The 25541-nt window shown below is 37.2% G+C and overlaps 5 protein-coding genes across 8 annotated transcripts; 4 read left to right on the top strand and 1 right to left on the bottom strand.

Annotated features, from left to right (window-relative positions):
* Positions 1-1210: 1210 nt before the first annotated feature.
* Positions 1211-4586, bottom strand: LOC116032634 (serine/threonine-protein kinase SRK2E). 3 transcript variants are annotated; one of them, XM_031275300.1, is made up of 10 exons: positions 4334-4586; positions 3976-4191; positions 3310-3384; positions 3113-3214; positions 2962-3015; positions 2765-2857; positions 2356-2448; positions 2147-2251; positions 1967-2065; positions 1211-1822 (listed from the first exon to the last, which is right to left on the bottom strand). In XM_031275300.1, the coding sequence occupies exons 2-10, from the start codon at positions 4150-4152 to the stop codon at positions 1529-1531; spliced, it is 1092 nt and encodes a 363-aa protein (XP_031131160.1). In that variant the 5' UTR covers positions 4153-4191; positions 4334-4586; the 3' UTR covers positions 1211-1528. The 3 variants fall into 3 exon arrangements, with proteins under 3 accessions (XP_031131160.1, XP_031131158.1, XP_031131159.1); XM_031275298.1 differs by having other exon boundaries at positions 3976-4256; positions 4334-4585; XM_031275299.1 differs by having other exon boundaries at positions 3976-4249; positions 4334-4585.
* A 5274-nt stretch (positions 4587-9860) lies between these two features.
* Positions 9861-12454, top strand: LOC116031646 (transcription factor HHO5-like). Its single transcript, XM_031273906.1, has 5 exons — positions 9861-10188; positions 10389-10612; positions 10880-11201; positions 11841-11917; positions 12007-12454. Exons 1-5 carry the CDS (start codon positions 9975-9977, stop codon positions 12214-12216), a joined length of 1047 nt encoding a protein of 348 aa, XP_031129766.1. The 5' UTR covers positions 9861-9974; the 3' UTR covers positions 12217-12454.
* A 1388-nt stretch (positions 12455-13842) lies between these two features.
* On the top strand, positions 13843-16697 carry LOC116033653 (la-related protein 6C-like). 2 transcript variants are annotated; one of them, XM_031276412.1, is made up of 10 exons: positions 13843-14198; positions 14905-14986; positions 15086-15186; positions 15282-15353; positions 15447-15526; positions 15626-15704; positions 15789-15836; positions 15926-15994; positions 16081-16200; positions 16316-16697. In XM_031276412.1, the coding sequence occupies exons 1-10, from the start codon at positions 13890-13892 to the stop codon at positions 16571-16573; spliced, it is 1218 nt and encodes a 405-aa protein (XP_031132272.1). In that variant the 5' UTR covers positions 13843-13889; the 3' UTR covers positions 16574-16697. The 2 variants fall into 2 exon arrangements, with proteins under 2 accessions (XP_031132272.1, XP_031132271.1); XM_031276411.1 differs by having other exon boundaries at positions 15282-15526.
* Positions 16698-17728: 1031 nt separating this feature from the next.
* LOC116033434 (peroxidase 10) lies at positions 17729-19215 on the top strand. The gene is made up of 4 exons (XM_031276175.1): positions 17729-17956; positions 18045-18236; positions 18418-18580; positions 18695-19215. Exons 1-4 carry the CDS (start codon positions 17729-17731, stop codon positions 19102-19104), a joined length of 993 nt encoding a protein of 330 aa, XP_031132035.1. The 3' UTR covers positions 19105-19215.
* A 1235-nt stretch (positions 19216-20450) lies between these two features.
* Positions 20451-20858, top strand: LOC116033433. Its single transcript, XM_031276174.1, has one exon. The coding sequence runs from the start codon at positions 20451-20453 to the stop codon at positions 20856-20858; it is 408 nt and encodes a 135-aa protein (XP_031132034.1).
* The last annotated feature ends 4683 nt before the right edge of the window (positions 20859-25541 follow it).

Here is a 25541-nt window from a genome sequence, read left to right as displayed (position 1 = left end):
AATCTATGTATTAATTTGGACCACAAATCCTAGGTTGCTAGAGTAGTATAGGGTAAATATTTCATATTATTCATCTATTCATTAGGTGCATGCTAAGATCCTATTTAATTATCTTTATTGGGCTATACCTACGAGGCCAGTCAGATAATTAACCCATCCAATCTATGCCTCTAGGTACAACTAGGCAAATCAAGGCAGATCGTGTGCGAGCGACTTAGTGTGGCTCAAAGTCAAACGGTACAGAGTCAACGGACCAATCGAGAAAAGACACGTGAAGTGTTAGTCGACTAATTAGACATAGGACTGACTCCATGCATAATATAAATAAGTTACTCGTCCTAGTTTAGGGGATTTTAGAGATTCTATGTTAGTGGACCAACTAGACATAGGATTGAGAGCCGACCAACTACCATAGTAGACCAATCGAGAAAAGACATGTGGAAGCATGTTAGTGGACCAATTAGACTGGATTGACTCCATGTATTGTATAAATAAGCAAATCAAGGTTGATTATGTGCATGACCGTTGCTTAATCATAGCGAACCAATCAAGAAAATACACGTGGAGGCATGTAAGTGGACCAATTAGACATAAGACTCTCTTCATGTATAGTATAAAACTATAAATAAGCTACTTAGTTCCAGCTTAAGAAATTTTAGACTTTTTGTTAGTGGATCAACTATTGCTATCATAATATTTTGTATGTCAATTAGTCAAATACTTTGTGGTCTGATGGCATCATTGTTACCATTCCAAATGGAAGGTCTCAAGTTCAAGTCCCATCCCAATCAAGGATGTTGGCATTATCATGAGTTGTACTCAAAAAAAAAAATATTTTGTATGTCAATTGTGCAGTGTAATAACTATAGAAAATGATTGGTGAGATAGCTCAATGAATGATGAATGAAGGTGACATTTCAGCTGAACTCCCTGATAATTATACATATAATGTTTTCACCCATTATTTTATCCAAAATTACACTCTGAGCCCTGAAAAACTCTGTCCTTCGTCTTCAACCTTCCAACGCTAGCTCATTTCTCCGATCGTCGCTCATTTGCAGAACCCACAATCAACTCTCTTCGTTCTCGGCTTTACTGTCTTCTTTTTCTTATATTTTCTCATTTTGGATAAAACAATATAGCAAGAACTGTATTAATCAAAGGGATATTTAAATTTAAATTAAAAAAGAAAAAAGAAAAAAGAACCATAGCAGAAGAAACCCAAAACAAATTGAACAGCAAAGAGGGCGAAAGAGGAAATGGAGTTTGTTGTACAATTACAAAAGAGAAAGTCAAGTATGGATTATGAAAGCAGTACAGTGATGTTTTATATAAGATGCCACAGAGAGAAAATGAACATTACACAGAGAACAAAAGCATGAAAGAAAACAAGCAGAGTTGAAAAGGCCATGGGGTGGGGGGATGAGTCGTCCTGTAATATTCACACCAAAGAGAGACTGGCAATAGATTCAAAGTATAGAGCAGTTTTGCGGGTATTGTATGTTGTGTTCACCCAGCTCTGCACATCTCACATCGCGTATACTATCTCTCCACTGCTCTCAATGTCGAGGTCAGGGTCACTCTCCAAGTCTTCTTCCATGTCATCGTCGATGTCTAAGCTTCCAGTAAGATAATTGTTCAGGCTGTTAGTCCCGGCAGCTGGAATGGTGGCCTCGGCTATTATCTGCATGATTTCATCAATGCTCTGCATGGGTTGATCTGGCTCCTCGAACTGGTTATTGGTTGTATTGTCATCCATGAGGTCCGCAGGGAGGTTCTTCAGGAACCACTCGTGATTCTTGATTTCAGGAATGGATATCCTCTGTTTTAAGGCAAATGTTGCACGAGTAAAATACAAAATTAATAGTAAATCCCCGGTGAAATGGAAAGCTCACGAGAAAAGAAGTTGAGAACCTTAATGGACTAGGGTGAAATAGGTCATTGTAGAGAGTGAGTACTAACAAACCTGTGTAGGATCAGCTACAAAGATCCTTGAGATCAGATGACGGCATTCCGGGGAGATGTGAACATAATCTGGTATTGAGTACTGAACATTCAAGATTCGCTGCACAAAAAGTGCTATATTTTCAGTTAAGACATTCAACCAACTATATGTACACAGGAACAACAGAGCATAAGAAGCTACCTGTATTGTCTTCCTGAAGTTTTTCGGCTCATCAGGGTCCTCAAAAGGATAAGCACCAACTAGCATTACATACAAGGTGACCCCACAAGACCACACATCTGCAATCTGTAACAATGCAGACATTTTCAAGAATAGTATCTACTATATAAACAATAGGGATATGACAAAGTTATAGGATAAAGTTAAACCACGGGGATCTTAATTCTCACCTTGCCATCATATTCTTTCTTCAGCAACACTTCAGGTGCAATGTATGCAGGAGTTCCAACAGTTGACTTTGGTTGTGAATGCAGCACCGAAGACTGAAAAAAATCAGAGTAAAACTAGTGATTAGAGATATAAATGACATGTCAACAAAGAACAGGGGAATAACGGGGGAGATAAAATAAATTGATTTATTGTAGACCTCAGTAGCTATTAGCCTATTACTATCTCCTGAATAATTTATAGGATTGAGATACAATGAGTTATCCTATATGAATAAATGTTATGAACAAATACTAACTGCCATGCTGTAGTTGGTTGTATAAAATAAAATATCAATCTAGAATATGTAGCAGTATAAAAAATCTATCCCATGTGGATCTAAGGTGTAAAAGGAACAAAGTCGCCCAATACCTTTGAATATCCAAAATCACATATCTTTAGTCGTGGAGCTGGGCTCCCATCCAGTAATGTGTTTTCCAATTTCAAGTCACGGTGGCATACTTGCTACATAACAAATAATAGTTTTAGAATAGAATCCCATATGCTCATGAAGTATATATTCCCAAATTAACATCACATTTCTCAGGGAAGAGATTTTCTTTAAGTACCATTGCATGACAATAGCTGACCCCTGATATTAGTTGCTGAAAGAAAAACCTTGCCTGCAATCCAGTTATTGCTAATGCACTAATTAAAAAACAAAAAATAAAAAGCAAAAATAAAGTGACAAGACAATTTTTGAATGCATTTAATAAAAACCTCATCCTCGCTGAATCGACCAGCATTGCAAATCCGCTCAAACAGCTCTCCACCAGATGCATATTCCATTACAATAGCCAAATGAGTCGGTGTCAATATGACCTAGAACATAAGTTCAAAAGAATAGCAGTATAATTAATCAAGTATTAACAACCGAATGTAAAGGAAAATAGAAATAAACTTTGACATGAACTTACTTCCTTAAATCTGACAATGTTGGGATGCCTTAATGATCTGTGGTTTATAATTTCTCTCTGCACATTTTCATCAATCTACAAGCATGCATGTAAAAGAAAACAAACTAAAATCAATCAGTTCCATAAATCCAAAAAGCAAACCAGTATATAAATCTCCAATTCGAATAAATTGTGATAGAAATTGATTAGCATCATTCACTTCGAAAATCTACTGTTGCAAGGAAAAAAAATTATAATTTACATACATTAAAGATCATAGTCCTCTTAAACAATGCCAGTTTCTCTTTAAAGCTTCCATCCAATAAAAGGATGTATATGAAAACAGCTTTAAGCTCTCCAATCACAATCACAAAATATCGTATTCAACATTTAAAACTTTGTTGTACAAGCTACAAGCTCTTGAACCTAGAGTCAAGGAGTTAAAAAGAAACTACTGTTTTTCTTCTGACTTCCCCAATGGTTTATTCGTGACATTCAGAGGTTACTCTTGAAAGTAAAAACAGAAAGTTATAAAAAATCCACATCAATACCAATGTCCAAGGACACCAATCAAATTTTAACCGGAAATAAATAGCCAAAATTTCTCACAGTACATTATGGCGCGCAGAGATTTGAAGTCAAATTCGAGCAACTAAAATAACTGAAACAGGAAACCAGAAGACTAACCTTCTCACCTCTCTCGATATACTTGACAGCGACGAGCTCGTTAGTCTGTCTATCCCTCATGAGCCTCGCAACACCGAAGTTCCCGGAACCGATGTCCTTGACGAGCTCGTAGCGGTCGCTATCGTGCATGATCGGCACATCCATCCCCGGTCCCACCGTCACAGCCGTACGATCCATCTCCTCTTTCTCCTCCCTTGGTTCAGCAACAAGCACGCACTGGCATTATCATCAACCGCCTTAAAAATTGCCCTAAATCCTCACCACCATCGCCCAACTAAACCCTAAAACCAAATAAATACGTTCAAAACCGCACAAAAAACAATATATCTCAAACAATTAAGGAGAAATTGAAGCTCACCACAACGTGGCGAGAGCTTAATCACAGGATTGACGTCGAACAGTTGGTTGAAGATGACAGAGATGAAGCTGAAGTCCGTGAAGTCTCAACAAACTCGATCAGCAAATTTCCAGCTACTCCTTAGGGCTTCTGTAGTGAATCTCCTCACCACATCATCACCTATATATGCACACCTATAGATATAGAAAGAGAGACAGCTCGTGAAGTAAGCTTCTTTGCTCTGCCTTTTTTGCTTTCAGCTAACTCTTTCTTTCGGCTTCCAGAACAGATAAACATTTTTATTTATTTAATTTTTTTTGTTTTTGCAATACAGTCTTTTTAAGCTGGTCCAAAATTAGTAAGTGTGTTTATTAAAAGACATTAATAGTTATCACAAACCCGCTAACAAATTAGAGCTAATTTCATTTTTTGTTCTAAATTTATAAATGATAGTATATTTTTAGTCTTTTTTATTAAAATATTCACATTTAGTTTATTAGAGTTATTTAATATTATTGTGACATGACCATTTATATCCTCTATCAACAAAATAATTTTAATTTCATTAAATACAAAGACATTTCCGTCTTCAATTACATATTTTTTCAAGAAAATAAACATAAAAGTATAGCAGGGTCAACCCACTTTGTATAAAATTGATCAAACCATCTTTGTATTTAACAACATTTTAGCGATTTTGTCGAATGATGACCAAAATAATTATACTTATACCACAATAATACTATGACAAAATATGAATATTTTAATTAAAAAAATATTAAAAATTGACTATCACCTATAAATTTATAATAAAAATAAAATTAACTATAACATATTACGTATTTATTATAAAAACTCGAGTTACTATTTTGTAGCTGACTAAATTTCACTTATAGTGATGTTTAATGGACTATTGGAGCTCCCATATTGTGGGCGTATGTCAATTTGATTGTGACAAGTGAGCTTAAATTCGTCTTATTCAATAGGCAAATAATACGGAGTAGTAATTTGATAAAGTTTGTATTTTAGTCTTTAAAAATATAATGATAACTTTACATTGATATATTGTTCCATAAAATGAAATGGCATAGTGATATTATTACATTCATTATTCAAATTTTGACTTCAAAAGGTATTCATATCTAGATAGTTATGATTGTCTTGTTCATTGATTGGCCATTAATATAAACGATCATCAAGTGTTTAACAAATTTCTATTGTTATTTTAAAGCAAGATACATAAAAGTGTACACTTAAGACCCATGTTAATCTAATTGTATTAGTTTGTATGTGTAAGATACCTCATTATAAAATTTTCAATTGAAAGACATAACTATATTGTATAATAAATATAGGGAACAATTTAATAGTATTGATGATGAGCTATACCTACCCAATTTTATTTCTTTTTTCAATTTTTTGAAACCAGAACCACAAAACTCTTATATATTTCTCAAGTCATTATACAAAGCACTAAAAATAAATGACGGGCTGGTATTAAACAAGAATCAACTCTCCAACAGTAAACTAATATCTCTAGCTAATAATTAATAAATGAGCCACAAAATTAGCTAAGCGCTTTACAAAACGAAGACCAACATTAGAAAAGAAAGATAAACGACATTTATATCCTGAAGGATCAAACCATAAGGTGAAAGATTATCATTATGCAACGGAGTAATGATTTGATGTGCATCAGTTTCAATGGTAACATCATCATAATTATGTCTCTTAAGCAAACTCAAGACTTCCCGAATCACCAAAACTTCGGCCTCTCTTGGTAAACAAGCGCCTTCCTTATCCATAGCGCCAGCCACCACAAAATTTGCCAGGCAGTCTCGGATAATCCAACCAATACCTATCTTGTTCAAATCCTCATTGATTGCCGCATTAACATTCAATCTAAGAGTTCTTTGACCTGGTACCTGTCACCGCTCAGCTATACCCTGCCGCATTAACATTCAATTTAAGAGTTCTTTGACCTAGTACCTGTCACCGCTCAGCTATACCCTGCCGCATTAACATTCAATTTAAGAGTTCTTTGACCTGGTACCTGTCACCGCTCAGCTATACCTATCTAATTAGTTGAGAAAATTTGCTAGGCAGTCTGGGATAATCCAACCAATACCCATCTTGTTCAAATCCTCATTGACTGCCGCATTAACAATCAATTTAAGAGTTCTTTGACCTGTTACCTGTCACCGCTCAGCTATATTTTTCCAATTAGTTGAGTAACATAACTTATGCCTATGGGTAAACCTAACTAATGAAAAACAAGCAATTACATATACTTAAAAAAAAAAAAAAAGTGTTAGAAGTCTCTCAACTTGATCAATTAACTGATCAATTAACATTTTATATATATACATTCATTGTACTTCATTAATTAATTACACCTGGACACCTGTCACCGCCTAACTAATGAAAGACAAGCAATTACATATAGTTAAAAGAAGGAGAGGGATTCAAAAGTTATAAGTCTCTCAACATATTGAAGCATAAAGAGTCAATATCGTCTTCATTAAGACTTAAGCCTACCCTTTTCATATGAAAGTGTAACGAGTGCTACTAAACTACAAGTTCTTCGCATAATTGAGGTAATTTAATTAGCAAGTGCAAGAGATGGGGAAAATGGGTGGATAAGGTTTTGCGGAGCACGAGAAAGCAGCCAAGTGGTGGGGTATGATTCGGTGGCGTATGGAGAGTGAGGTTAGTGTAGAGGGTAAGGTTCGGGTGCTGACAGGATATGATAAGCACTTCCTAATTATTAAGAGGGTTGACATGATGTGTGGCCATGATTGGTTGACCAATGAGGCAATGCTGTATATTACCCATACAAATCAATTGCCCCACGGCCCCACCACCATTTTTTAATAACTTTTTTTTTTTTGGTTGAAGGGTTAGCTTACACCATAGGTAATCATCTAATAAATTTTATATGAATATTATCATACTTAGTAAAATCTTGTTGACATTTTTAGCTTGTAATCCATATATACCCCCTTACATAAGTATTTAAGCTTGATGGTTTGGTATTTAAGCAATCATTTAAAACACGCTCGATCAAAATAGTGTTAATAATAATCTTTTGAATTTTAAGTACAAAAATTATGTTTCATTGACTTAGAACCTTTTGGGACTTTTCGTAATGGTATATAACATGTAGATTTCATAATTTCAATGAAAAATATATTTTGGAAAATGATTCCTTAGTTTGGGCCTAGTATGGGCCGGAAATACTTTTGAATAAGATGAACAATGACTCATGGATCTTGAGCTTGGAGCAATTGGCACTTTGGGTTTTGGAACAAACTTATGGGCCAGCCCATGTTCCGCAAAAGTGATGGCCATAAACTAGAAAGCACAATAGTTATACAATGGACATGAGTTCATCTTGTAAGGTAGGCCTGTTACAATTTAGATACTGAATGCTTACCATTCAAATTGTGAATATTCAATATATAAATTGCGTAATTTGGATCTGAGTTCATAAGACATAATTGTTGAAATGCTAGGTTGTTATATAGAGTAGTTAGTGAAAAGACGATATTGATTCTTTGTGCTTCAGTAGGTTAAGAAAGTAGTTATAAACAGATACTGCATTGTAACAGAGTCAGTAATACTAAAAAAAAATCACGATGTTCAAGAGCATGACAGACAAAAAGTAGGGATGAAACAAACAGTTGACACATGTATCATGAGGTGGCAGAAGTTTGAATCATTGAATGTTGGACAGAAGGAAAGAAAGAAAGAAAGAATGGACGGAGATGCATGCTAGCTAAGGGCATATGATGATGAACTTGTCATCACGTGAAAGATGCTTTGGAGTGATGGGTATTATATATTGCGTCTGTCTTCTTCGTCCATGGAATCTTATTTGGATCCCCAATGAATTTAAGTGACGCAGATGTCGTTTCACAACCGACGATTCCTTACATTATTTGCGAATCTTATCAAACAAACTACGACGACAGGTCGGAGAATTTGTCGTTCTTGCTTCCTACCGCGCCTTCCCGTCGCCACGTGGGACCATAATTGATCACAATTTATATCGTGGACCATATTGAATTATATAGATGAAGACACATAAATTTATAGCATAATACTCATGTTCTATATGTATTTATTTTAAAACATCGTGTTTTATCGAATCGAATAAAATAGTGTAATTTATACATGAGAAATAAATTACACTAACAAAATTATGTGCGATAAACTTAACTTTCTTTGTATAAGGTTAATATGGTGTGATTTCTATCATTATTTTATTAAATCAAATAAAATTTTGTGGGTATTTACGTATACTTTGGATAAGACTCAAATATATGAATAGAGTGTGTGACCAATAATGTCATGTGATTCCATATTTTCATGCCATCTTGTGTAAAAGACAAGATAAATGTGGACCAATTGCAACTAACCACTTATCCATGAACCAACAAATGTTATAAATAAAATGTACAAGCCATCCAACAAGATATTTTAAAATATTACTGCATAAATGAAATCAAATAATTCAAAAATTTTCTTGGTTGGACTCACCGTTCTTATCTTGACGACAGGTAAAATTTTACATGTGTTAAGAAAGTAAAATTTATGAAATTATTTTATGTTAGTTAATTAGTTGAATTGTGCTCAGTTAACGTTATTACCGGAAATAATTGAATTAGAGTAAGATGTTTGATGTTTTCCATGAGGAGAGATTCTGTTCGAAGTGAAGGAATCGCATTTGCCTCCCTAATCTACGATGCAAAAAAATCAACAAAAAATATCGTAAGTGGCCAAGTGGGGCCCATCACTCACTAAAAGATTCCTTATCCCTAAACTGTCCAAATATCACAATGTTGCATGCCAAGATTAGTTCAAGATTGTTCCAGATTTTTACAATATTGATACGATAGTATTGGCATATATATATTGTGAAATTATATCTTATAATTTTGATATACATAAAAATTCACAATTGTTATTCAAAAATATTTATGATCTTAGTCAGTAAAATTATCAAATTTAAAATTTTGTACTTACCAAATTAACTATCAAACTAATTTAGTTGAAATTAATCCCATATCCTATAACTTATTTACATTTACTAGAGTTCTAATATATTGGTAAGTTCAATAATTCAATGTTATGAATTCTTATATTGTTTGTATTCGCTGCTCACTTAGTGGCTCGAGAAGCTGTATCTATTGCTGACTGTAAGGCTTGACTTAGTTCGCCCCCGCCTTCCTTTCGTGATGATGTTTTAGATCTTAATTAATGATTGTGTTTCTTTGTTTTAAGAAAAAAAATATTGTCAAAGTTCGAGATCTTTTATTATATTAAGACACAAGTGTTTATGGATCCGAATAAACAAATCCCTTAATAAATAAATAATGTATAAATAAAATAAAAAAAACAAATAGAAGAATAGAATCTCATGTGATAAAACGAGGGACATTTTAGACCATTCAATAAAATAGCGATATGGATCGGAATCCAAGTGTCGTAAACGTTTAAATACGCGGCGAACAGGAGATTCTCCGCTATTATATTCTCGGCTTCCCATCCCTTCTGTTTTGTCTGAAAATAAAAATCGGATCTTTTTTTGGAAGTCTTTGCCTCACCCCTACGTTTCTATAAATAAAAAGATCTAATCTGTGAAAGTAAGATCTGGAAAATGGGTTTGATTCCAGCTGAACTGAGCTTGGATTGCAGCCCAACTTTCGTTCCCAGAACGATCGCAGAGTTTCTCGCCGGAATGTCGACGATCGGCGACGCATCGGAGCGAGTGTCCATGATTGACGATTACGTCCGGCGACTCGAGGAGGAAATGCGGAAGATCGACGCTTTCAAACGCGAGCTGCCTCTTTGCATGCTTCTGGTAAATGACGGTAAGATTTATGTGTTTTTTTCTGTTGTTTGTGTGTGTGAACAATTGGGCAGGTGGAAATTGAAGTTTTGGTGTTTTTCTGTTGTTTTCTTGGATTAAAATCTGGATTTTATACTGTCTGTGTTTGGGGATTTGGGTTGTGAAACTATCTGGTGATATGATTGGGTTATGGAGTTTGAAGATTTGGGTTGTTTGTTGCAGCAATTGTAGCCCTGAAAGAGGAAGCAGTGCAGTGCAGGAGGTCAAGGATGGAGCCAGTTTTGGAAGAATTTATACCTCTCAAGAAGAGCTCTGATGATGATGAAGATAAGATTGAAACCAGGAGAGAAAGGGGCAGTAGAGAAAAGGTGGATTGGATGAACTCTGTGCAGCTCTGGAGCAGTGGAAACAACCACTGTCTCAGTTCAAAGAATGATCTCAAACTGGTAAAAGAACAGTTACTGAATCTTTTTTTTTTTTTTTTTTTTTCGCCGTCAGACACAGTTACTAATTCCCTAACTGGATTATAGCCGACTCTATTCGGTGGGACAGTGACTAATCCCCTAACTGGATTGTAGCCGACTCTATTCGGTGGGACAATTGTGCAAATTTAAGGCTGCTCCATACCCAAAGCCTACAGTCACTGAATCTGTTGAAACATCATAAACACTGTTTCTTGTTTGGGATATTGATGGTTCTGTTGTTTTGAACAGGCAATTGAGGAAGAGGAGAACAGCTCAGTAACCAATGATCTACTTGTGTCTGGGAAACCAATGAATCCAGGAAAGACATCTGCAGTTCCTGGGCTTTTGCTGGGCACTCCTGCCAGAGAATATATGGTGATTGGTGGCTTAAGTTCTATGGACTGTGGTAGCAGAGCTGCTGCATCTTCTACTGCATCAAGCAGTGTAAGGCCTCAGTATCATCATCATCAGCAGCAGCAGCAGCAGACTTCCAGGAAGCAAAGAAGATGTTGGTCACAGGAGTTGCAGAAACTATTTGTTAATGCCCTGCACCAGCTTGGAGGTCCACATGGTTAGACCCTTTTCCCATGTCTAGCATATAATATATAAACATAAATATGTAGTCTCACTATCAGATAGTCGAGATGGGACACGTTCTTCAATTTGATATCAGTCTCACCCGATAAAATCAGTTATAAATGTGCAGTTTCACTATCAGCTAGTTGAGATGGAACACTTACTTCAATTTGATATTAGCGTCACTCAGTTATAAATGTGCAGTCTCACTATCAACTAGTTGAGATGGAACATGTACTTCAATTTGATATCAGCGTTATTCACTTATAAATGTACAGTCTCACTATCAGCTAGTTGAGATGGAGCACATACTTTAGTTTGAAATTAGTGTCACTCAGTTATAAATGTGCAGTTTTACTATCAGTTAGTTGAGTTGAGATGGAACACGCACTTCAATTTGATATCAGCGTTACTCACTTAAAAATGCAGTCTCACTATCAGCTAGTTGAGATGGAGCACATACTTCAGTTTGATATTAGTGTCACTCAGTTATAAATGTGCGGGCTCAGCTAGTTGAGATGGAACACGTACTTCAGTTTGATATTCCATAAGATAAATCTTTGATAGCTGTTGGAGCTCTTGAAACTCCATTCAGTTCTGATAAACCTGAGATTCTCTTTTGGCTTTTATGCAGTGGCAACTCCTAAGCAGATTAGAGAGCTTATGAAAGTGGAGGGTCTGACAAATGATGAAGTAAAGAGCCATCTGCAAGTAAGTGTGAACCTGCAACTATTATGTTCCATTTGCAGTGTCTAAATTTGACATGTTTGGTGACAAAACATTCTGCCATGCCATTGCAGAAATACCGGCTTCATATTCGAAGATCTGCACACACAAATACCTCGAGTGCAAATCGGTTTGCACCCCAGTCTGGTTCCCCTCAAGGGCCCCTAGGCACTTCATTGACAAGAGACAATAACATGACAGAAGAAGAAGAAGATGATGATGATGACAAGTCCGGGAGGCAAATCCCGAAAATTCTTACTCTGACGAGTAAAAATGGTGCATAGATGTTCACTGTATATGTTTATACAGCATACATACATATATATGGATGGCTGGAGAGATGTAAAATTTTGCAGGATTAGATTCCTTCTACTTTGAGTTGAGTTCTTGTTGTAAGGAACTTGAAGAAAGTAGCTCCCTTGAGAGAGAGGAAGGGACAATATAACAATCTGAGAACTGTGTTGTGTATCATCACTCTTATAATGCAATAAACTCCTTTGAATTCTTCTGTGGTTTCTGCAACTGAAGCATTGTTGAAAGCCTTGTTTCCCCTGACTAATCCCCATTCAAAAAAATAAAATAAAATCTAATCAAATAGTTATTATGGTGTAAATTACTAAATTTAGAAGAAAAATACAACATTAATGGTCGAAGAACAAGTGCAATGAATTATATGCATCAAATATCATAACATTAACTCCAACTGAGTTGGTCGAGTAGTTGGCTTGGTAAAAACAAAATTTTTAGTTCAGACCCTCATGGAAACTGTCTATTGACTTTTTTAGTTTGAGCCGGTTACTTATGAACAATCACCTAGAGTGTGCTTAGTTTGCACATGGGAATCTGAACCGAGGTGGGAATCAAATACTTGGTAATGATAATGGGTTTTGGTGAAAATATTTTACATGTTTTGGTATAGTATAGTGAAATTAGAATGATTACCAATATTGTCATTTGGTTATGTAGGATCTTATAATGAAATAAAGGTTTTAAAAATACAAAAACGATATTCTCAAAAAAAAAAAAAAACAAAAACGAAAAATCAATGCAATTGATCCTAATATAATGAATCCAAAACACCAATATGAACAAAAAATCAAAATAAAAATCTAAAAAACTAATCCAAACTTAAAAATCATATTACCAATAAGATTGAATGATACCGGTTTTTAATTAGGGAGTGAGGTATTTAATTGAAAAGGTAATCAAAACACATAGTTTGTTGTAAAAAGTTGTCAACCAAACACAAGTGCATATTCACATATAAGTGGGACATGGTTTTTATATATCAAAAGGTGAACAGTTTGATTATTTATTTTTTGGGTTAGGCCACGAGATATTTTGAGTAGGCCTTATCTATAGGAAGTACATTTAAATCCGTACTATACTTAAATTAACTTTCGTTTACACTTTTCCATACAAGAAAAGGTTCGAACTCTCGATATCTCTTAATGGACAAGAGTGCAAGGTCACTCACACCAAGCTGGTAAAGTTTGATTATTTATTGTGAACATATTGATGGAGTCTAAACTCTAAAGCACTTGTTATTAAAGTGGATGGACAATTATAAATGCTTTGAATTTAATCCTTAAAAAAAGTCAAATGATGAAAAAGATTTGGTCAGAGGGGAAAAAAAAAGTGTGGGGTTCAGTGTTTGGCGCTGGATCGTGCGGATTCAATTTTGTTTCTCTTTCGACTATCCAAATGACAGTTACTAAACTGGAGGAGAGGAGAGGAGATGTAACTTCCCCGCTCAACCGATAAACGACTTTCTCTTCTCAACAGCGAAACCAAACCACATTCAACAAAACATCATTAACAAATCTCCAAATGAGAAACACATTTTAAATCAAACTTTACCTTAAACCCCCCCCCCCCCCCAAAAAAAAAAAAAAACGCCATGGCGCAAATGAAACGTGAAAAAGAGGTGGTTTCCTGCGCTAAGAATGCGCAGGAAATGGAAAGCGTGAGAGGGAATGATCAGGGCAAGAAGAAAATGGGCGGTGGCAGTGTGAGTATTGGTGGCACAAGCAGCAGCGGCGGCGGTTGTTTCAAATTAAATGTTCATGCTCCAGAATTCATTCCTAGATCGTTTACCCAGATCCCAGTTTCGGGATATTACTACCCATATTCGCAGTACCAGGATTGGATTTATGTGGGTGATCAAGATTCATTCCCCTTTTTCGACAATAAAAATGTTGTCTTGCCTCAGGACCACCGCAAGGATGACCTCCCTGAAGAAGTCAGGCTAAAGATCATCAAACAGGTTGTCCTCTTCAAATCCCTCTATGTTCATATCTTTGCAGTATATCATTGTAAAATATGGCATTTGTGGGATAATCTAGCCAAGTTAGTGAGGCCCTTCACTTGTAATCACAAGTTTAAAAGTTTGATTCTTGGTGAGACGGTCTACTGGTCTTCTTGATTTGAACAGTCAGCTATAAGTAGCCTAGGTTGGTTCACCATCTTGTAGTTTTTTGCCAGAAGTAGCCTATTGGCTTTTTTAGACAATCTACTCTAGTTTACCTACTTATGGTCATTTAAGGCGATCAGTTATAAACAATCTAGACTGGTATATTTCCTTGTGGTTCTTTGTTAGCAGCGTCACGGAGTAGCCTATTGGCGATCTTAGACAACATACGCTAGTTTGCCTACTTATGGTCCTTTGTCGGCATATTCACCTTCTTGATTTAAGCCAATCAACTATAAACAACCAGACTGGTTTACTTCCTTGTGGTTCTTAGTCGGTAGGGTCACAAGGCGAGATTTACCTAGTGCACACTCTGACTAGGATCACAAGGCAGGGCTTTTCCGGAAAGCTAATGCACACTCTAGTTAAGATCATAAGGTGGGGTTTACTCAATGTACATCCTTGGATAGTGGCTACAGTTTCTCTCGTCACTAAAAAAAAGAAGCAAATATGGCATTGTTGAATTTTTGTGATGATAGGACAGTGTTGCTTGTATGTATAGGTGGAGTACCAGCTAAGTGACATGAGCTTGCTTGCAAACGAGAACTTGGCCAAACAAATGAGCAAGGATCCTGAGGCCTATGGTGTGGATCATGGCCTGAAATTTACTACATTTTTCCTGTTATGCTCATGTTTTAATGATGATCCTATGATTATAATGATATATGTTTGTATTACAACAGTTCCTATAACTTCTGTGGCCTCTACCAAGAAGATCAAGTCTCTTCTTAGTAATAAACCTATGCAAGTGCTTGCTCAAGCGCTCCGGTCCTCATCAAAGCTGGTTAGTGCAGTAGGAAAGAAATGCTTTTTTTTTTTTGCCCCATACTTATCCTAATTATGATCAAATTTGTGTCTTGAAATGTGGATTTCCGGAAGAATGTGAGCAACGATGGCAAGAAGGTTAAACGAAAGCAACCCTTCACTGATAAGGACAAAGAGGAGCTGCAGGTGAACGAATCTTGGCATTTTGATCTCCTTGTAAAAATGGTCTGTTTTGCTTCCCCTATTGTGTGCTTAAAACGCTTTTCTTCTTTCTTGAAGTCGCGTACTGTTGTGGCTGAGAATTTACCTGATGATCACTCCCATCATAATATTGAGAAGATATTCAATGTGGTTGGAAGGTTAAGTTTTTGCCTTTTTTTCATTGAATTCTGTTTCGGTTATCCTGTCTGATCTCTAGTACTAAGACGCGTTGATAAGTTAAAGATACGCGTTTGCAGTGTGAAAACCATCAGAGTATGCCATCCCCAAGATTCCAATTCTTCTGCTTCAAAGGGAGAACATTTCATTAGCAATAAGGTAATGAAGGATGGGCCTCTATTGTCCTCGAGGCAAAAATTTTAAACTTATTTTAACATATTTGTTTGCTTCCTTTCATTCAAGCTCCACGCTTTGATAGAGTTTGAGAGTCCTGAAATAGCCGAGAAAGCTGTAAGCTAATTCCTCCAAACACTAAATTTCTTTGTTTTTTGACATCTTTTTCGTGTTGGAAGGCTTTCTTGTGCTTGTGATTTGGCTAGGTGGAGAGGTTGAATGATGAAAAGAATTGGCGAAAGGGGTTAAGAGTAAAGATGTTACTTAGGCGCTCAGTACGCTTTCCTCCTTGATCTCGATCTGCACTTAATTTCCCCCTCCTATTGCTGCATTTTCATTTCGTTATCTATGAAATATGCAGCCAAAGTCTGTTTTAAAGAACAGGAAGTCGGATTTTGATGGCTATTTAGACGACGATGAGCTAGCAGAAGATGCCTCGCAACCTATTCAACCAGAACCAGCTAATGACACTAACAATATTGTAAGTATTGCCAGTTTGACAAGACATCCTTAAAACAAACATTGCAGATGTTTTATAGAACAGTAGCTATATCAGAAACCGAAGATTATATTACTGTTGGACTAATAATGACTAGGCTGAAGAGAGCTCGACTGCATCGAAGAAGGGATGGGGAAAAGGCCGAGTGAAACTCAGGCAGCAACAAAGCTTGAGTTACAGCGCCCGTGGCCTTCTTTCTGCATCGCCACAGTCTAACTGCCATATCCAATCTGAAGGGCCCGCTAAGCCGATTGTAAAGGTGCCAAGAATGCCAGATGGAACTCGAGGCTTCACAATGGGACGGGGAAAGCCACTCGGGGCTGCTGCTCCATCCAGCTTATCATGCGTCGTCTGATCTTATTTATGTTGAATTTTGCTCGATCCAATGCCACTTCGCTTTATTTATTTCCATCAGGGTATAGTAAACTCAGTTCTGCTCCATTCTTTTCGCGTAGCCTAGAAGGTAGCAGTGTATGTGTATGTTTGCAGACAATAATGGCCTTTCTCGCCATTTTTTGAGTATCACAGAATCATTCAAATGTATAGTATTAGAATGTAGTATTCACTTTAGGTCTCAGAAATCAACAAAAGCTCGTGGCTGCTGCTGATATAACGCCTAGCTTTTGTTTCATTGTTCTATTACTCATCTTACTATTCTAATTATTGATCCATTAACGCTTTTCACTGTTCGGGTATACCTAGTTTAAGGACTGGCTCGATCTTCAAACTTTAATCACGCGTTTCTTGAATAGCAGTACATCTGATCTTTAATCTTTTTGCATATATAGCACTCAAAGAAATGATCATTTCTTGGATATGAACTGCAGTTCTGCAGATAAATATCCATACAGATTAGAGATTTAACTGAGCATGGCCGGTGTGGTGCTTGCTTTGTCATCGAAATAATTAATTCTGTACCTGAAGATGATGTTTCTCCACTCAGTGAAGACATTAACAACAAACCAGCACAATGATTCACTGCAAAAGGAGAACTCATCTGAGCACGTGCAATATGCAAATTTTTTTATCATATAGTTTTTAAAAGGCCAAAGGGCGCCTGGCAATATGGCGTTCGGGGTGATCAGAATGTTGAGCATATAATATATAAACATAAATGTGCAATCCAACTATCAGTTTAGGCTTTTAGTTGAGATGCATCACATGCTTCAATTCAGAACTCGGTTTACTGGTCATTTGAAATGGGAGGGTGCATGCAACTCAGCTCCCACTTGCTCGGTTTTGACTTTCGAGCAAAACCTGCATTTTTATTTGGTCTGATTAGCATGGAAGAAAACTAAAGAAAGTTTAAGTGGCTAATGACTGGATCCTTCACTCATATATCTTTTTAAAGTAATGGTAATTTGTATTGTTTCTCACATGCATAGTGGCATTCCCACTGTATAAGCTCCACCACAGCACAGAAACTTGATTGTTTGTGTATAAAATGCTGCTTTAATGGCCAAGTTTTGCATTAAAACTTTCTTTCTTGATTCATAAATCATAAGTAGTTATGGGTCATCATGGTTTTCCCCGCCCTGAAATGGCGATTAGCCTCGTCTTATTTCTCGGATTCCTGGCAGCTCCCATGGCTGAATCCCAACTCGATTACCTTTTCTATGACCAGTCATGCCCGAACTTGGACATGATAGTCCGGTGGGGCGTTTGGGCAGCCATCAGAAACGACTCGAGAATGGCTGCATCGCTGATTCGTCTTCACTTTCATGATTGTTTCGTAAATGTAATTTCTGTTACCTCTAAAAACCATAATGCTGCTTGCAATCAGGAATATAATATATGTTTTGATTGTGATTTTGGGGTTTCTGCAGGGCTGTGAGGGCTCTGTGCTTCTGGATGACACCAAAGGTTTCAAGGGGGAGAAGAACGGCTTACCAAACCGCAATTCAGCCCGAGGTTTTGAGGTTATTGACAGCATAAAAGCCGATGTGGAGAAAGCTTGTCCCTCAATTGTATCTTGCACTGACATACTAACACTTGCAGCTAGTTATGCTGTTGGCATGGTACATCTGCAACCATAATTTTCCTAAAGAAAATTTGTAATTTTCGTTGTTCAAGTTCCCGGTTTGTTCTTTGTCCCTGGTTCCAATTGGGACGGGACTCAAACCTGAGAACAGTGATGTCATCAGACAACAAGGTACTTGACAATTGATCAACTGATTTCATTTCTCGGTTTTTGTACAGTCGGGAGGACCATATTGGCGAGTGTTGTTAGGGAGGCGAGATGGCCTAACTGCGAGCGAGGAAGCAACGAAACAGCTGCCATCACCTTTTGAGAGTCTCAAAGACATCACTGCCAAATTTTCATCCCAGGGTCTTGATCTGAAGGACATGGTTGTTCTGTCAGGTACCCAAATTTACCTTAAAATGAACTTGTCACATGTTACAGACAACAAAAACAACAAAAGGCTTTGCTGTTTCCTAGAATTAATGTTAATGTTGTTGTTGTTGTGTGGTTTAGGAGCACACAGTGTTGGTTTTGCCCAGTGCTTCACCTTCAAGAGGAGGCTATTCAACTACCAAGGCTCTGGCAAACCAGACCCTACACTGGAATCCTCATTCCTGTCAAACTTGCAGACAACCTGCCCGAACGTGGATAAATCGAACACCAAGCTTGCTCCTTTGGATTACCAATCCGCGTATAGATTTGACAACTCGTATTACACCAATCTCGTGAACAACACGGGCCTTCTCGAGTCCGATCAAGCTCTGATGGCCAATCCCCAGACTGCTGATATGGTTAAGTACTACAGCGCGTATCCATATCGCTTTTACATGGACTTTGCCACATCAATGGTGAAGCTAGGCAACCTTGGGGTGCTTACTGGGAAAGATGGACAGATTAGAAAGATATGTGGCTCTGTGAATTAAGATTATGGCTCTTTAAAACAGCTTCTTTTATCTGTAACATAAACCAGTGGTGCTGTTTGTATGCCTATGTAGGTATTAGGTTGTCTGGTGACTGGTCCCGGGCTGTTTCAACTTTCGACCATATAGAAAGACTAGCGATCTTGTAATTCAGTGGTATAAGTTGAAATACTGTTGACAAAAAAGGATGTTTAATTTCTGTTACCTATCCTAGTTGTTGGCAACATGACACTTTTGCATTGTTACAGTGACATACAATGTTGTCTGTCTTGCTTTTAGTACTGGATAAACAACTAGCATTCAAATGGTGATGGAATTGAAAGTCATTGAATTACTAAGGGGCCAGACATCTGTACCCCATTTCACTTTCAGATACTGAGGAACAGTATAATGCTTGCCCACAAAAGACTAACCGAATAATGAAGAGATAAATCACAGTTACTTAACAGTTCGTTAGGTGGAAATGAGTCCATTACATGGACGTAATTTTCACATTACAGTTGTCAAAACTTGATACTGTGTCATTTTCAGTTTTCACAATTTATCACAGAAATTAACTGAGTTGTCCATGTGGATGTAAACCTACAATCTACAACCCATAAACGAATCACACAAAAACTAAATGAGTTGTCGTGCAGATGTAAACCCACAATCTACAATCCATAAGCCAACTGAATCCATAATCTACAACCCATAAACCAATCACACAGAAACTAAATGAGCTGTCCGTACGGATATAATCCCACAATCTACAATCCATAAACCAACTGAATTGTCTGTACAGACTTAAACTTACAATCTAACACACAAGAACCAACTGCCAACTGAACTGTTTGTATAACGATGCAAATTTTCAATCTAACACACAAGAATCAACTGAGCTGTCTGTGCGGATGTAAGCCCACAATCTACAACTCATAAACCAACTAAATTGTTTGTATAGACATAAACTTATAATCTAACACATAAGAATCAACTGAGCTGTTTATACAGACATAAACTTACAATATAGCACACAAGAACCAACTGAGCTGTCCGGTATAGAAGCTTAGTAGCACGACAAAATGATGATTAATAATGACAACATTCTTGATAGAACCAACGCTTTAAGAATGCTCCTTTTCTCTCTCACCTTTCCCATTTGCAGCCATTTCTTCCATCTTCCCTAACCACTGTCGCGGTCTTTTCCCGCTCTGCTGAGACGCTAAAATGCAGGGAATTTTCATGGTTGCTTCAGTTTAGAGCCCAGAAGAAGAGAATCCGAGTTAGACCCAGAATCTGATCCCCCATTAAGATTCCAAAAAGCTTGCAAAGATCAAAACTTTCGGGAAAGTTAATTATCGTTCAGAATGTCCAATTCGCCGTTGATGAACCCTCTGCAGCAACCGCCGGCAATGGTGACAGGCCAGCAAGCTTACGTGGATCTCCCGGCTCATGGGTCGGTCGGCGCCGTGATCGGAGTTGTGGCGGTGATAGTTATTCTGGGCGCCGTAGCTGTGATAATCGGCCGGCTGTGCTCCGGCGGGAGCATTATGGGTCGCGGGCACTACGCCTTTGAGAGGTGGTTTGAGACGAAATGTGGGTCGTGCGTTAATGGGCTGATCGAGGTGCCGGAGCGACCGGTGGATGCCGAGGCGGCGGCGGAGAACGGTGGCTCCGGCGACCCTTCGCCGGCGCCGGAGCAAGAAGCGGCGCCCCAGGAGACGAAGGAAGAAGAAGAAGACGTTGGTAATCCACACGGAAAAGCTGAGTCTTGAAGTGGTTAATTCACATTTCCATGGCCACCGCTTTGTCATCAACTTCTCAGTTCTCACCACCTCTGAAGACTGAAATGTTTTTTTTTTTTTAGTTTATTAATTTCTTTCTTATTTCTTGATTGGATATTTTAGAATTTTTAGCACTTTTAGTCCCACGACTATCGTGGTACTTGCAGGATTGGTCCACGACTTTTAAACTTTGCAATTTTGGTCCACGACTATTGTTTTTGTTGCAAAAATGGTCCTTTTTCCGCAGGAAAATAAATCATGCGGTTTTTCCGGTAATTTTTCACCGGGAAAAAAAATATCGGCATATTTTTTGTCAATTTTTCGTCTGAAAAAATTCCCCTTTCAAGTAGGATTAAAATGGGAATTTACATTGTTGAAAACAATTTCCCTTTCGAGCAGGAAAATATCGATTGTCATATTTAACACGTCATCTATTGCCGGAAAAAACTAATTCATTTCTAAAAAACATGTGATCGCATCAGTCTGGACTCCAAAATTATTTTGATTTTGGTAAACTAATTAAAGTTAATTCTAAAAAGGGGAATTTTGAATTTGTTAGTTCAAATTTAAATTAGTTTTACTTTTTAGCCAATTAAGTACTAAATTCAGGTTTCAAAAAAAAAGGTACTAAATTCAAAATTATTAGTACAAATTCAAGATCAACAAAAACAATATTATTAAGATTAAATTTAAACTAAAAAATAAAAATTATTTTGCTCAAACCCACCACCTCCCGTATAAAGGGAAGGGTTTGATGCCACTAGACTACAAGTTTGTACTTAACTTTACTAAGATTAAATTGCCTACATATTTGTTAAGAAATGAATTAGTTTTAACTTTAAGTTTACCAAAATCACAATAATTTTGGAGTCCATACTGACAAGATCTCGTACATTTTAGAAATGAATTAATTTTTTATTTTTTATTTTGCAATAGATGGCGTGTTAAACATGACAACTAATGTTTTCCTGCTTGAAAGGGGATTTTTTTTCAACAATGTAAATGCTCATTTTAATCCTACTTGAAAAGGAATTTTTTTTTTGATGAAAAATATGCCGATATTTTTTTCCCGGCGAAAAATTGCCGGAAAAACCGCCGGATTTATTTTTCGGCGGGAAAAAGGACCATTTTTGCAACAAAAACAATAGTAGTGGACCAAAATTGCAAAGTTTGAAAGTCGTGGACCAATCCTGCAAGTACCACGATAGTCGTGGGACTAAAAGTGCTAAAAATTCGGATATTTTATTTAAGAGCAAATTTCATCAATCCACTATCATAGCATTATCACATTTAATTTGTATGAACAGTTCAAATTAGTCACATAAAAAAAAATATCATAATATTTTTTCATTAAATCTAAAATTGCATTAAATCGATGAATTAATACATTTAATTGTAACTTTTTAAGACTCAAATGTTTAGTTATTTTTTCGTATGAACTTGGAGAGGATTATAAACAACTTTTTCAATAAAATTTTGCAGGCATGAGTTGATAGATCATAAATATTCCCATGCTATTAACTTTGACTACATACATAGGTAGAAAACTTTTGTCCACACTTCTCAAGTCCAATAATATTTTGTGTAAAAAAAATTCCATCAAATCATGCCAATTAAACAAAATTAGAATAGAGACAAAAAAACACCTAAAAAAGTAATGTTTATCTATATCAACAAATGACTCTTTGACAATATGAGGTGTGGTTGAATGGAAGGGGCGCATGTGGCTTATGCACGGAACACGTAGGCCGGCAATTCCTCTCTAGAGTAAAAACAAAAACACTCTATATTCTCTATCCTCCACATCACAAAGGACCCCACAAAAGACCTCTAGTGTAGATGCTCTAATTCTATTTTCAAACAAAATTTTCTCGAGACCATTAAAATATACTCAAGTCCTATTTATGTTGGAGTGATATCTCATTATTGTTTTGCATAGTTCTTTAATTTGAGTGTAAATGTGTAATTAGCATTGATGTTATCAAGTTTCTAAAAAATATTCCTTTAGTTCTTTTTTTTTTTTTTTTTTTTGAGGAGAAATTCAACTGAACTATAGGAGTATTTACTTGAAGACTTGACCAAATATAGGCATGTGTCCTTGGAGCATAATTTAATTCAAGATTCCATTTATAGTGTTGATAATTTGTCTTTCAATTCCATTGTTTGGTGTAGGGGTGGGCAAAACACGGACAATAGGCGGTTAACCGACCGAACCGCTGAAATTCGGTTAACCGTAACCGAACCGAACTTTTCGGTTCGGTGAACGGTTAATGGAATTTGGAATTTTCGGTTAACGGTTAATTCGGTTCGAAACAGCCGGTTAACCGAATTAACCGAACGGTTAACCGAAAATTAATATATATATATATATATATATATAACATGAGAAATCCCTAATCCCTAATTTCATTTGAGTTCAGCCGCCCCCAGCCCTCTTTGTTTCTCACTCTCTCGCAATCTCTCATTCTCTCTCAAATCTCAATCATCGCTGACGCCCACCGGCTACCGGCCACCACCCTTAGCCCTCACTGCCTCTCTCGCGCTCTCTCTCTCACCGTCAGAACGCAACTGCCCCTCACTGTCTCTCTCGCACTCTGTATCTCTCACCGCCCCAGTCCGCCACCAGCCCACCGCCATTCGCCAGCAGCCTAGAACCGTGGACCTGCTCCAGCCTCCAGGGATAGAGGCCAGTAGGCCACCGTCCACTGCCTGTCAGCCACCGCCAGCCACCCAAGCCCCTCACTGTCTCTCTCGCACTCAGTCCGCCACCGCCAGTAGGCCACCGTCGACAAGGACACGCACACGAGGTATATATATATTAACAATGTTTTTTAGTTATCATTTCCAGTAATCCAGTGTGCTGTTGTCTCATGCTGTCTGCTGTCAAAATGATCTGTCAAGGTTTAATTTGCAGAATATGCTTGTTAGTCCTTGTTATTAATTATTACAGTAGCTTATTAGTTATTTGCTTATTTACAGAATTACAGTAGCTTATTAGTTATTACTCCTTGTTATTTGTTAACATTTCACATTTGCAGTATATATATANTTTTTTTTTTTTTTTTTTTTTTTTGAGGAGAAATTCAACTGAACTATAGGAGTATTTACTTGAAGACTTGACCAAATATAGGCATGTGTCCTTGGAGCATAATTTAATTCAAGATTCCATTTATAGTGTTGATAATTTGTCTTTCAATTCCATTGTTTGGTGTAGGGGTGGGCAAAACACGGACAATAGGCGGTTAACCGACCGAACCGCTGAAATTCGGTTAACCGTAACCGAACCGAACTTTTCGGTTCGGTGAACGGTTAATGGAATTTGGAATTTTCGGTTAACGGTTAATTCGGTTCGAAACAGCCGGTTAACCGAATTAACCGAACGGTTAACCGAAAATTAATATATATATATATATATATATATAACATGAGAAATCCCTAATCCCTAATTTCATTTGAGTTCAGCCGCCCCCAGCCCTCTTTGTTTCTCACTCTCTCGCAATCTCTCATTCTCTCTCAAATCTCAATCATCGCTGACGCCCACCGGCTACCGGCCACCACCCTTAGCCCTCACTGCCTCTCTCGCGCTCTCTCTCTCACCGTCAGAACGCAACTGCCCCTCACTGTCTCTCTCGCACTCTGTATCTCTCACCGCCCCAGTCCGCCACCAGCCCACCGCCATTCGCCAGCAGCCTAGAACCGTGGACCTGCTCCAGCCTCCAGGGATAGAGGCCAGTAGGCCACCGTCCACTGCCTGTCAGCCACCGCCAGCCACCCAAGCCCCTCACTGTCTCTCTCGCACTCAGTCCGCCACCGCCAGTAGGCCACCGTCGACAAGGACACGCACACGAGGTATATATATATTAACAATGTTTTTTAGTTATCATTTCCAGTAATCCAGTGTGCTGTTGTCTCATGCTGTCTGCTGTCAAAATGATCTGTCAAGGTTTAATTTGCAGAATATGCTTGTTAGTCCTTGTTATTAATTATTACAGTAGCTTATTAGTTATTTGCTTATTTACAGAATTACAGTAGCTTATTAGTTATTACTCCTTGTTATTTGTTAACATTTCACATTTGCAGTATATATATATATATATATATNTAACAATGTTTTTTTAGTGTTAAATACTTAAATATATTTTTTCTTTCTAATAATAAAAATTTATTTTTTTAAGTAGTAATCCAGTGATCCAATGTTTTGTATCTGCTAATTACTTAATTAGCTTATGTTGCATTGATGATTTGAGTATGTATTGATAATTTATGTAGCTTATGTTGCATTGAGAAATTTTATTAATGTTGCTTGTAGATGTCAATGGAAGAAATTTCTCCGTTGTATACGGCTCTTTCGTCAGATGAAGTTGCTATTTCAACAAGTGAGAGTGCAGGTGCAAGTCAAATTTCAAAAAAGAGAAAAGCAACAAAATCTAGGTCAGAAGTTTGGTCTCATTTTAAACAAGTTACTTCATCTTCTGGTGTTACTTCATGTAAATGTGTGCACTGTGGGAAAGAATATGCTTGTGATACAAAGAGAAATGGAACTACATCATTAAAATATCACATGAATGCATGTAAACAAAATCCTAATAATGTTGACAAGTCACAATCTCAAATTGTTGTGCAAAAAAAGGGTAATGAAGGGGAAGGGGCTATTTCAAGTTGGAAATTCGATCA

This window comes from Ipomoea triloba, chromosome 10, assembly GCF_003576645.1.
Source record: "Ipomoea triloba cultivar NCNSP0323 chromosome 10, ASM357664v1".
Lineage (NCBI taxonomy): Eukaryota > Viridiplantae > Streptophyta > Magnoliopsida > Solanales > Convolvulaceae > Ipomoea > Ipomoea triloba.
Note: the sequence above shows the minus strand (reverse complement) of the source record. Positions and strands in the feature narration are given on the sequence as shown.

What these genes read in the sequence shown, in the direction of transcription:
- LOC116033653 (XM_031276411.1), top strand. Translation starts at nt 13,890, where the DNA reads ATGGAAAGCGTGAGAGGGAATGATCAGGGCAAGAAGAAAATGGGCGGT. An exon ending in CAAGGATCCTGAGGCCTATG is followed by an intron (nt 14,987 to 15,085) that starts GTGTGGATCATG and finishes GTATTACAACAG; the next exon opens with TTCCTATAACTTCTGTGGCC. An exon ending in CTAATGACACTAACAATATT is followed by an intron (nt 16,201 to 16,315) that starts GTAAGTATTGCC and finishes AATAATGACTAG; the next exon opens with GCTGAAGAGAGCTCGACTGC.
- LOC116032634 (XM_031275300.1), bottom strand. Translation starts at nt 4,152, where the DNA reads ATGGATCGTACGGCTGTGACGGTGGGACCGGGGATGGATGTGCCGATC. An exon ending in ATATCGAGAGAGGTGAGAAG is followed by an intron (nt 3,385 to 3,975) that starts GTTAGTCTTCTG and finishes GCATGCTTGTAG; the next exon opens with ATTGATGAAAATGTGCAGAG. An exon ending in AGAAAGAATATGATGGCAAG is followed by an intron (nt 2,252 to 2,355) that starts GTGAGAATTAAG and finishes GCATTGTTACAG; the next exon opens with ATTGCAGATGTGTGGTCTTG.
- LOC116033434 (XM_031276175.1), top strand. Translation starts at nt 17,729, where the DNA reads ATGGGTCATCATGGTTTTCCCCGCCCTGAAATGGCGATTAGCCTCGTC. An exon ending in CTAGTTATGCTGTTGGCATG is followed by an intron (nt 18,237 to 18,417) that starts GTACATCTGCAA and finishes GTTTTTGTACAG; the next exon opens with TCGGGAGGACCATATTGGCG. An exon ending in GGACATGGTTGTTCTGTCAG is followed by an intron (nt 18,581 to 18,694) that starts GTACCCAAATTT and finishes TGTGTGGTTTAG; the next exon opens with GAGCACACAGTGTTGGTTTT.
- LOC116033433 (XM_031276174.1), top strand. Translation starts at nt 20,451, where the DNA reads ATGTCCAATTCGCCGTTGATGAACCCTCTGCAGCAACCGCCGGCAATG.
- LOC116031646 (XM_031273906.1), top strand. Translation starts at nt 9,975, where the DNA reads ATGGGTTTGATTCCAGCTGAACTGAGCTTGGATTGCAGCCCAACTTTC. An exon ending in CAAAGAATGATCTCAAACTG is followed by an intron (nt 10,613 to 10,879) that starts GTAAAAGAACAG and finishes TGTTTTGAACAG; the next exon opens with GCAATTGAGGAAGAGGAGAA. An exon ending in AAGTAAAGAGCCATCTGCAA is followed by an intron (nt 11,918 to 12,006) that starts GTAAGTGTGAAC and finishes ATGCCATTGCAG; the next exon opens with AAATACCGGCTTCATATTCG.